Source organism: Carcharhinus amblyrhynchos, chromosome 11, assembly GCF_965287045.1.
Source record: "Carcharhinus amblyrhynchos chromosome 11, sCarAmb.v2.hapA, whole genome shotgun sequence".
Lineage (NCBI taxonomy): Eukaryota > Metazoa > Chordata > Chondrichthyes > Carcharhiniformes > Carcharhinidae > Carcharhinus > Carcharhinus amblyrhynchos.
The window spans coordinates 55744028-55756592 of NC_137334.1; the positions used below are offsets into that span (position 1 = coordinate 55744028).

The 12565-nt window shown below is 38.4% G+C and overlaps 1 protein-coding gene across 4 annotated transcripts in view; it reads right to left on the reverse strand.

Moving 5' to 3' along the window:
• Positions 1 to 1388: 1388 nt before the first annotated feature.
• Positions 1389 to 12565, reverse strand: part of LOC145350151 (RNA-binding motif, single-stranded-interacting protein 1-like) — a 350322-nt gene continuing 339145 nt past the window's right edge. For all 4 annotated transcript variants that reach the window (XM_080199154.1, XM_080199152.1, XM_080199151.1 and 1 more), the window contains exons 12-14: positions 7293 to 7373; positions 6180 to 6267; positions 1389 to 3972 (exon numbers count right to left, since the gene is read on the reverse strand). In XM_080199154.1, the coding sequence (XP_080055280.1) occupies positions 6187 to 6267; positions 7293 to 7373 (162 nt within the window). In that variant the 3' untranslated portion in view covers positions 1389 to 3972; positions 6180 to 6186. The remainder of the gene's footprint in view (positions 3973 to 6179; positions 6268 to 7292; positions 7374 to 12565) is intronic.

Consider the following 12565-nt stretch of genomic DNA (forward strand, 5'->3'; position numbering starts at 1 on the left):
TGAACTGTCACCCTTTGATTATCAACCTTGTAGTAATTGAAAAAAGTTTCACTTTAATTACTATATCTAAACTTTTCATGATTTTGACATATCTATCAAATCTTATCTTACCTTTCACTGGTCCAAGGAAGAATAAATCTCACTTCTCCAGTCTTTCCTATAACTGTAATCCCTCATTCCTAGAACTATTCTGGTAAATCAGTGCAGGATTTATGGGTAAAGTGGCTTGTTCAAGGGCTAGAAAGTTAGAGTAACCTGATTTTGGCCATTTCTGGGAGCCCCAACTGAGTCTCATGTCCAATAGACAATTAACTTTCTGCCTATGAGGTTCCCATTCCTTTTAAGAGCTAAATCACACCCCCAAGAGCTGTCATCCAATTGGAAGGCCAACAGCTCTTTAGTCCCTGCAGTGCCATCTGGGAGTGGTGGCCACTACTGGACTGCACCCAGCAGGATACTGCCTGCAGCTAAAGTAGAAAGGATAGGGGAAGTTGGTGAGAGCTGGAGGGTGGCATTGCTGAATTGACAGCTCTAGGGACAGTAGTGAAGTTCTCTCTGGGGGCCTTAGAATGCCCGATCAGGAGAGCTGCCACTCTCCTTGAATCTGCAAGGAACCTGCGGTATATGACTGGTGAACACCCCACAAGGCTGGTAAAATGTCAGTGGTGGCAGAAAAAGTCACGTAAATGGCATCCAATTGGCTTCTAGGTGGGAGGGCTATCTGCCAACATGCCAGTGGCAATGGGAAGGCAACACAAACATCACACCTCTCTTCCACACAATCTTTTTCCCCACTCCAGCTTTCCAACCCACTCCCAGAAACCTGTAAAATCCTGGCCCTCTTCTGAACCTTCTCCAAAGCCTTTAACTCGTTTCAAAAGCATGACGCCCATAATTGCACACAAAACTGCAGCTGAAGCCGAACTAATTTTTAATGCAAGTTCAGCACAACTTCTTGACTTTAGTACTCTATGCCTCTATTTATTAAGCCCAGGATCTCTTATTTTTTGGCAACTGTAGGCAGCATATACCTAAGCATTAATACACTTTGTCTGATAAATACCAGAGCCTATGCATTTTGTTGCCACTGATACATGACAAGTCGCACAAATGATTAAAGTGCTGTTTTAATCTGTACCAAAATTTTATTGCTCTCTTTCAGAATTTGCACCTATACACATTTCCTTTGTAAACAGCTATCAAACTTTCTTTGATTATCTTTTTCCATAAGCTAAGAAATGGTAACATTTTGGTATGCAATATAATACAGGTAGAAAGAGAATGACATAAAATGCACAAAACTAAGAGATTCTATAGAGCACTACTTTGTCCAAAAATCCAAGACTAGAAATGAAAAGTAATTAGATTAATACAACTGTAAGATGACGTATTTTCACTTGGTCATTTTTTATTCAAAAGTTTTCCAAAAGAAAATCAACAGAAAAACTAAGGTACCAATCTAAATTAATTTACATTTCAAAAATGTTTTCTTGGCTTAAACAACACATCTTAGGAAACAAAACTACAGAATGAGTCATTTGGAACCGGACAAATAAGTTACCACTGGCAAGTTTGTGGCACGAGTAAAACAAAAATAAAAAATTAATTCTCTTGATCATATAGACATCTCTATGAAAATCTTTTTCAAACAATCTGTACAAAAGGTCTTTCTTCATAAATTAAGTTTCTTTATAATTTAATGGCTGTCTACAATGTCATGTTTTAGGTAACTGATCATTTCTTTATGTACAGCGGATTTTTTTTCCAAATCTTATCCAGATAATGAGTATGGCACTTAGTTCAGATATTAACAGGAGCCAATTCCACATGGTTATATAGACCTCTCAGATTTCAGTCTTGAACAATATGTAACAATTCAATATTTGTTTGTCGCTCTGATTCTAGCAATCATCCAAGTACATGGTAATGCTGCAATTTGCCTGGACTTTGACACAACAGAAATATTCTCGGGAGTACTGATCAAGTAATACCACAACTGTTTTGCTTTATACAAGATATATGTGTTGAGAATCTAACAAACGCTATTTAAAAAAAACTCTTCAGCAGCAAATATTTTGAAACTATGAAATTTACTGATGACAAGAACTTAATACATTGACATATTACAATAATTCTGAAAAATAGCTAAACATATGAAAAAATAACTTGTTTAGCCCTAGCTCCTGAGCTAGAGTAATTTGGTCTAGTGAGGCAGGCAGGCCCAGCAACCTGACCCAGTAAAACAGAAAATACAACCCTGAGGTAGATAACTGATCAAACAGCTGACCAGACAAATGCACAGTCTCTTGGAAGACAACCTATTTTATTTCTTTTTAAATACAAAGTCGTGAATAAATGAGGTGAGCTCTACTGGCTTGATGTGAAATAAAACTGATTCTATCAGATAAAGCTCCAAATAGTTATCAGTGATTTCATAGCTTCAAAATCATTCTTATTACTCTAGCACATGTAGTGAAGATGATGGTAATGGAAATTATATAAAGTGTGGCACTGCTTAGATCAAAATCTTCCTTCATGCATCTTTGTGTCCCTACATTTAAAAAAATTAAATGCAAATGCACATAAAAAGGCACATCTAATCGCAAACTGGTCCGGCACAAAATAAAGTAAAAGTGTACAGAAGAAATTCTAGGCTGAGAGAATTTTTTTTTTCCATTTGACTAGTTGCTAGCTCATAATTCTTTGGTAATATTAACTTTCAAAAGTGCCAAGTCTTTTTTTGATATACCTAATGAAGAGCTAGTACCCATTCAAAATTATGTCACACTCTCAGTTTATTTTCAATGAACAAAACTGGTTTAGCTTTCATATTTTTCTCTAAAAGCAACTCATTTATTTACTACCTTGTGAGCATTCATAAATCACCTAAGCTTTAGCATCTCTTTTAAAACCTGCTAAAGCGGAAGAAAAAGAACATTCTGTTATGACAGGTGCACCCACACTTACCCCTTTTATCTACTCTAAGACTACAACATCAATTTATCTTGAAAAAAAGCCAAAAGATTTTTTCATTTTCACTATGTAGCAGAATTCCTAACTCATTTCTATTATCAGATGAATTTACAACCCAACCACCTTAAAAACACTTCATTCTGTTAAAATTTCATCAAACTCAGAAAATGTGTTTCACCCAACACATGCTTTTTCCTCTTAAAATTTCTACCTCAATTATTACTTAGCTAAGAACAATGAAAAGTATAAAAAAAATCTACAATACATTAAAAAGGTGTGATCCACAACCAGTCAAATTAGAACTATCAATTCTATAAAAGTCTATTTATGCTGATTTACAAGGCATTACTGAGCCATTTTTTATGGCCAAAGCACTATCTTATAGAGGTTTTGAAAATGCTTCAGCTACTGAAACATGAGGTTTAAGGCAAATTGTAGCTTGAGGAAAAAAATCTATATCACATCACTTTACCTATAATAAAGTAGGCATCTAACAAAAGAACTCTTAACAATTTAACACTTCACAACAACACTCACACAGCAAGCGTAGTATATCAGTGGAAGATACCTGGTCTACTTTGAAACTTCAGAAAAAATCCTGGTATATAATACAGAAGAAGTAATATAAGTCATAACAGAAGTCTTTAGTCTACGAAGACCAATCTGCCATGCACCTCGAATAATAAATTTCACTCTCTCAATCTATGCATACAGAAGGTTTATGTTACTGTTTAGACAAATTCTTAAAAATAAGCTTTCTTTCCTTAATAAAATAAACTTATTTCCCAGAGGTTTATTTACCCCTTAATGAATGTAAGCATTTATATGTACTTCACAGAACTTATACCAAAATAGTCTGTTTCAGTTGATTTTATTACAAATATTTTTTCAGAACCTGTGCAAAAGGTTGACAATGTTAAAGCATATTGGATTAGAATCCTTGATTGTTTCAGTCCTTGAATGTCTTCCGCTAAGTGGGGAAGGGCCATCATTGCACATCTGAAATACAAAAATCAGGAAGACAAACTTTTACAAAGGACATCTTCACCTTTTTTAAGCAGATGAGCATCACAAAAGATTTTTCATTTTTCCTGAATCATCTCTTTCTGTATGTTCCATTTGCCAAAGTAAACAAAGGAACATACAAAACCATACTGAATGAAGGAAAAATGAAACATTTGCATTTTATATCATGCCTTTTGCATTCTTAGGATACCCTCTGTTTTGTGGTCAACTATTTAGGCAAATATCACAGTAAATTTACCCACAGCAAGAATCTATAAATATCACTGAGTTATCTGATCTCCAAGAACACAGCACTTTCGTTTGAACATAATAAGTGTGAATTTTCACATACGAAAGTACGTTTAAAATGCAGGCACGTATCTTGTTCTGTAGGAATGTCACCCGTGAGAAAAAGGCAAATGATGCACAAGAAACCTGAAGGCAAAGCAGAAACGTCGTATCCTGATTACAGAAATGTAACCAGTTGTGAAGTACACCACTTCATAGCCAAATAGGCCATACTAGATAATAATGTCCAAATTATAAAATGGTCTAATATTACACAAACAAACATTTTATTTTAGCCGAATGTTAAATTATAACCTATGTATTAATTTCAGTGAAAAGATGAGAAATCATCATAAATGTAAATAATTGATTGAGCTATTTTCATTAAAAATAAGCAACTTGGCACTGCTGCACACATATCTGGTCATTCAGATCATTTCTTACAGAAAAGGCTGCTGCAGTAGTAAAATAAACATTGAAATGTAGAAGTAGGTTTCAGCTTATTAACGAGCTGCAGATATTTGTCATTTCATTAAAAATATGGCTAGAATGAACTGATGCTTATTCAGTCTAACATTAACATTTCGTGAAACATGCACACTATTTCCTTAACCTTGAAGCTGTGCATTTCTTCTGATGAACTATCGGATCCAAATTTTTACATCAAAAGTTGACATAATATTTGATTATAGTTTCAAAATAATCAGAGGAATTACTTATTAATTCACAGTTGAACTTTAGGACTATTCTAAAATCTACCAAAGCTAAAGACATTGATGAACATTTTACATATTGAGGGGGATCCTATTATCCCAGGCCAAGAGATTTCAGTGGGGCCAGATTAGCGTGATCCACACTGGGTGTCCGGCCCCAAGTGCTTCTCCTGAAGCTGCCAGCTCCATACCGGAAATAGGCTTGGAGTTGTACTATGTATTCAAGAGGACATTTTAATGTTATTTGAATGTGATAGAGGGCTCGGGACTGAAGTCTTTGGATCCGCTAGCCTTTCCCACCTCGCTAGGAGAATTCTATACAGTAGCTCCACACTTTCAGGATGCTAGAGGCCTGATCGCACTGGAGTGAAGGGGAGGCAATTGGGGCCCCCCAGAGGGTCAGGTGGCAGGTGGCAGGTGGAGAGGGGTGCCCCTTGGTCATTGGCACTCTGGTAGCGGAGCAGAGTGCCAGTGCCCAGGGGGCATCTTGGAACTGCCCACCAGGCATGCAGCAGTGCCAAAGGTGCAGAGCCTGATGGGGGCGAAGCCTAGGAGGCAAGTGTGCAGATGGGGAGTCCCACTGCCATTCTGTTTAGGGATTGGTCGGGGAAGGAGAGAGGCCAGTGACTGGGATGGGCCAGCTTGTGGTGGGGTCAACTGTCAGTGAGAGAATTGTGGCGAGATTGGGGCAGGCTGCGAGGAGGGTAGGGGTATCAGAGCTAGGCCTGGGAATAGTTGGGGGCCAGTGATTGAGCTGGCCAACAAAGAGGGAAGCACATGCGTTGATCTCAGAATTGACAGACTGGCACATGTGCAGTAGACCGCTCAGTGTGCTGAATTCAGCTTCTCCAATAGGCCCTCTCCTGAAATGTAATGATATTCACGCTGATGGCCTCTGCAGTGCACAGACTGTGGGCAATTTTTGTCTGAACTTTCACTGAAGAAAACCAGCGTGAATTACTCCAGTTTCCAAGCGAATTCGACACTTTGAATTTTTTTTGGGAGAATTCTGCCATTATCCACTATGCCATTCAAGCAATTAGATACATTATGAAAGTGCAACCAAAATGCTTTTAAGATGTTTCTGATTTAAATCACCCATAGTGCACTGCTATCTGGTTGCTGTACTTTTTGTCAATTTAACCTAAAAACTTCAAAGGGATAAATAAATCATCAATACATACAACAATTATTAGCTACCTGAGAATTACTTGCTTTGCTGATAGGAGTAGGGAGAGTGTTCAGTTGATGTCTCTACAGAAACTTGCTGCTGCTGACCACTAGGCTCCTGTGATAATGAAATGCAATCAAAAAGGCATATACTGAAATCATAGATCCTTACTACAATTAGATCATATGTCATGAATTCACTTGTAAATTCTCACTATTATCATTTTTTAAAGAACAGATTACTAGCTAGCATTATTAAGATTAATTGCATCAATCACAGACAAAAAATCATTTTACTGTTGAGGCAATGTTATCAGGAAGGCAGTACAGATAGTATAGTTTTCCAATCATAGTATTCTACAAAACGTGCTTTTTGAAATGGGCAGAGTTTATTTAATTGCATCAAACATTTATACCATTTCCATCAGCTATTGAGATATCAATATAACAAACATATTAATAGTTCAGTAAGCATTATATAATGAGCATTTGACATTAAAATATTTATCCATGTACATATTTAACCTAAGTACAGAATTACTATTTCAGTATGAAAAGTGGCACAGTGCTTAGCACTGCTACCTCACAGCACCATGGAGTCCTGGCTTGGGTCACTGACTGTGTGGAGTTTGCACGTTCTCCCTATGTGTATGTGGGTTCCCTCTGGGTACTCTGGTTTCCTCCACAGTCTAAAGATGTGCAGGTTAGGTGAGCTGGCCATGCTAAATTCTCCCTCCGTGTATCGCAACAGGCGCCAGTGTGTGGCAACTAGGGAATTTTCACAGTAAGTTCATTGAGATGTGAATGTAAGCCTACTTGTGAGTAATAAATAAACTTTAACTTTAAGCCCTGTTATTGCATATTCAATGCCTAGGCTGAGGTGTGTGTATTTGCATATTTCACTTTTTGCAATAGAAAGTGGTGACAATAGTTTATTTGGATGAGTAAAACGTGTGTTTTATTCTCTAATTGAGAATATTTCGACTGACTTTCAAGTGGGTGTGGAAAAGTTAACTTATTCTTTTCAGCGCTTGAAAGATCTGAATGTACTTCATTAAGGACACAGTTTAAGAAAGAAACAAAATTCTTGTTTCAGTAACTGATTATATTTGATGAAAATGTTATAAGCACACAAATACTCACCTCCACTGGAACAGGTGCTGTTGACACATGTGTGTACTGGGGAATATATGTTCCCTGCATAGCAGTAGCAGCAGGCATGTACTTTAAAAATAAAATAGGAAAAAAACAATTGAATAGTTTTTGACAGCCATAATCTTGCTGTTGTGATCACGAAGATCTGAGTACATTAGTAAATTAGACTTATGGTACACTCTAACCTTCATTCTAAGTTAAATTTAACAGTCTAATGTATCAAATTAATTAATTATGTGCCCATTCCAACAGTCACAAAATTGTACAATTGACATATTATACATTTGCAAACCACTTCATAAACCTTCCAAAATGATTTGCATATTTTAAAACATACATATATATTTTTGTTTTACAATATTTTTGGCATATATTTTTAACTCCAATTGTTCAAAGTTATCAATTACGACCAGAAAAGTTAATAAAAACAATTCTTGATCTGCTACTTTCTCTTAATGAAGAACTGCATGATATGTGGAAAGAAAATAGGGGTAATAAGATTTTTAAATAGCCTGTACAAAGGGAAAAAAATTGGGGTATTGTAGGTAGAAAGTTAAACAAGCAAAGTAGTAAAGGGACCAACAGACGGAGGGGGAAACGACTTGGCAAAATAAGGTGTCTTAGTCACTACTAGCAGGATTACAGATAAAACCAAGAGACTGGAAGCACAAATGCACAGAGAAACACAATAGGAAAGTAAACAGTTGTATTAAATGCATTCAAACTAGTTTCCAAAGCAGCATGTTCTCAAGCCTAGAAGAGAACAGATGACATTCTATTTAATTATGACAATGAACCAAACATAACAACTAGCGTTGTAGTAAAGGAGGACCTTGAAAATAATGGCATGACTAAGTCCGCCATCCAGCTTGAAAGGGGAAAGGAGGATCATAAATCAAGGGTTAGACTTAAACAAGCTAATGTTGAGGAAGGAATTGACTGGAATAAAATTAGAGAAATTAGTTAGAAAATCTAAAGACCAACAGTGGAACCTATGGAGAACAAGTAGGTTACAGGACAATATTTGCAGCTCAAGGGCAATGGAGTTACTTCTGAGCTGTTTTTCATTCATTTGTGGGATGTGGGCATTGCTGGCTAGGCTAGCATTTATTGCCCATCACTAATTGCCCTCGAGATGATGGAATGATTTTCTGTGAGAAATGTTTGAACCATCCTTAAACCATTAGGAGCTATAAATTTATTGCAGATGATAAAGCAATGGCACCTCTCATGTCTTTCACACTGAAATCAATTGAAAAGCTATTCAGATAGAGTGGATAAGGGTTTGTCAATACACAATCACTGATTTTGCACTAAAGTCAAAGACAAATGCGCATCTTTAGAATGTAAAGATCAAAGCGTAGGAATGAAATTTAAAGACTTACAGCAAGGAAGAAAATAAAAAATGAAAATAGAATGTGGAAAATATACAGATAGTATAAAGGATAATAACAAAAGTTTTTCTGAGTACATCAAGTAACTGAAAAAAAGATTTAATTCCAAATTTGCACGTGTGGTTCACATGTGACACTGACACAGTGGCCCAGAAAAGCTGGCATTGCCAGAAATCCTGAGCTCCAGGCAGCCTTTGATCTCCAATAAGAAATAAGCAAATCCCTCCACATGCTCACAGAGACCATCATTGCCTCCCACCCCTCCCCCCCAGTGGAGCTCCCCAGCAGGGCCCTCCACTGACACTGCCGTGGCACGTCCCTTAAGCTCTACTTAACTGTGTGCCCCCAGCTGGTTCCCTTTGCCAGGTTTACGTTTTGTGAAACCTGTTATAAATCTCCCTGGGACAACCATACAACTACCCCGAAGAATTCCTGGAATGATGTCCTGGAGCTGAGGTGATTGACGTCCATTTTCTTTTGTGCCAGGTATGACTGTGAAGAGTCTCCCCTGATGCTCATTGATACCAGTTTTGTTAGGGTTCCTTGATGCCATACTTGGTGAAATACTGCCATGATGTCAAGGCCAGTCACTCTCACCTCATTTCTGGCATCCAGCTGTTTTGTCCATGTTTGAACCAAGGCTGGAAAGATGAAGGGAGCTGGGTGGCCCAAAGTCTGAGTCTCACTGAACAGGTTCTTGTTGAGTGCCGTTTAACAGCACTGTTGCAACACCCCGCCTTTATTTTGTCAATGATTGAAAGAAAGAAAGAAATTGGCCAGATGTCATTCATTCAAATTTTTGTGGACAGGACATATTTGAGAAATTTTGCAGTGTGTCAGGTAGGAGCCAGTGTTGTACCTGTACTGTAACAGCTTGGATAGGGATATGATAAGTTCTGAAGCATGTCATCAATACTGCAGCTGAGGTCAGAAGCTGAGCGACCATGGCAGAACCAGTGCCAATGGAGGGCCCTGCTGGGGAGCTCCACTGGGAGGGTGGAAGGCAATGATGGTCTCTGTGAGCATGTCAGGCGGGGGGGGGGGGGGGGGCGGTGGGATTTGCTTATTTCTTGTTGGAGATCAAAGGCTGCCTGGAGCTCAGGATTTCTGGCAATGCCAGCTTTTCCAGGCCACTGTGTCAGTGTCACATGTGAACCACACATGCAAATTTGGAATTAAATCTGTTCTTTTTCAGTTACTTGATGTACTCAAAAAAACTTTTGTTATTATCCTTTATACTATCTGTATATTTTATCCACATTCTATCTTCATCTTTTATTTTCTTTCCTTTCTTGCTGTAAGTCTTTCAATTTCAAGTCTTTGCTGAGTAAATGCTGTTTGATGGCGCTGTTCATGACCGCTCCCATCACTTTACTGATGATCAAGGATAGATTGATGGGATGCTAATTGGTCAGACTGGATGTATTCTGTTTCTTGTGTACAGGACATAACTAGGCAATTTTCTACATTGCTGGGTACATGCCAGTAATGTAGCTGTACTGGAACAACTTGGATAGTGTTGCGGCAAGTTCTAGATCACAAGTCTTCAATATTGCTGGAGTATCGTCAGGACTCTTAGCCACTAATGCCGGGCCATTAGGTCATAGATTGTGGCCGAGTTCAATTCTGTTGCTGCTATTGGCTCATGGTGCCTTATGAATGCCCAATTTTGAGATGCTAGATCTATTCAAAGTCAATTCCATTTAACATGTGGTAGTGCCACACAAAATCTCAATGTGAAGATGGGATTGTGTCTCCATAAGGACTGTGTGGTGACACTCCAATGTTCTGACAAATCTGTCACAGGCAGGTTTGGTGAGGATGCAGTCAAGTATGTTTTCCCTCTTGTTGGTTCCCTCACCATTTGCCATAGTCCCAGGCTATTCATTATGTCCTTTAGGACTTGGTCAGTTCAGCCTGTAGCGGGTGCTACTGAGCCACACTTGGTGATGGACATTGAAATTCCCCATCCAGAGTACATTCTGTGCTCTTGCCACTCTCAGAGGTTTCTCCATGTGGTGTCCAACATGGAGGAGTACTAATTTATCAGCTGAGAGGGGATAGTGTGTGGTTAACAAGAGGTGATTTCCTTGCCCATATTTGACCTAGTGCTATGAAACTGCATGGGGTCCTGAGTTGATGTTCAGGGCTCCCAGGGCAACTCCCTCCCAACTATATACCACTGTGCTGCCTTCTCTGCTGAGTCTGTCCTGTCCTGTCTGGCATACCCAGGAATGGTGGTAGTGGTGTCTGGGACATTATCCATCAGGTATGATTCCGTGAGTATGACTACACCAAGCTGTTGCTTGACTAGTCTGAGAGACAGCTCTTCTGTTGTTTTTCTGGTGCCAAGGTCAATACCAGTGGTCCATCTGGTTTTATTCCTTTTTGTTCCATACGCAGCGGTTGAATACAATTGAGTGGCTTGCTAGGCCATTTCAGACAACCACATTGACATGACTCTAGGGTCATAGACCAGATAAGATAGCAGATTTCCTTCCCTAAAGGGTACTAGTGAACCCGATGAGTTTTTATGACAATCTAGAATGGTTTTATAGTCATCTTCAAGACTTTTAATTCCAGATATTTTGAGTTTTAAATTCTACCATCTGTCATGTTGGCATATGAACCTGGGTTCCAGAATATTACCCTGGGTCTTTGGATTAATAGTCAAGTGACAATACCACTGTACCACCTCCCCAAAGTTGATTATCTAAAAAAAAACAAACTGATGATAGAGAACCTGCATGTCTTTGTCTAAGCTAAATTGGTGTATACCTCACATGGTACAGTTTTAAGAAAAACTTGCATTTGTACTTAGCTTTCATTCCATTATGAAATTTAAAGAACTTTAATGCCAATTAGTTACTTTTCTCATGACGTCATTATTATAATACCAACGAATGAGATACCTAATTTGCTGACAGCATGGTCTCACAGTGTTAATGATCTTGTTGATTTCACTTGAGGTTAAACGTTTGCCACAGAAATATAAAATTCCTCTGTTTTCCTTTGAGTAACGGTACAGAGCTTTAAAATTAAGCTGAGCAGGCAGAACGGGCCATATTTTAACACCTCATCTAAAAGATAGGAGCTCTGAAATGCAGCAATCAATCGTTATTGTATTGAAATGTCAGACTAGATTCCAAGCTCAATACCTGTGGTGGGTGTGACCAGATAACCTTCTGACTCAGAGATGGAAGTGATATATTATTTTATTTGCAAATGTGCAAATGATGGAATAAAAGTTAGCAGAAAATCAAAATATAAACTAATAGTTGGGGCGATAAATTAATCGATAAAAATGTCTGAAGTACCAAAATATGTCAGAGAATCTAGGTGGACATTATACACACTTCAGCCACTAAGCAGTTGGAAAGTACTCCTGTAGAATAGCATGAAATTAATAACCATTCAGCAGATGTGCAGCATCCTAAACTGCATTGCTGTAATTGAGGGCTGTTCTGGAGTCTCCAGGTTTGTTTTTCCGCTGTTACCTTCTTAAACCTGAAATAGCTGAGCTTGACCTGGAAATAGCATGGTAATGCAAAGCCAGGCGATCATTGATCAGGCAGGGTGACGTGGAAAGAGTTTCTTACAGTTGTTAAAATTCCTTCCTTTCTCATCTTCCAGCCTCATGAGTCTGCCTGACGATAAAAGACTAGAATAAGCATTTCTAACTATCTTCCACTACAAGCGTCAAGTGGATGAGCCATTTTGGCTTCCTCCTGAGGTACTTAGTATCACAGATGCCAATCTTCAGCAAATACAATTCATTCCTCATGTTACCAAGAAATGTCTAAAAACACTGAATACTACAAAGGCTATGGGTCCAGACAACATTCCAGCAGAGGTCCTGAGGACTTG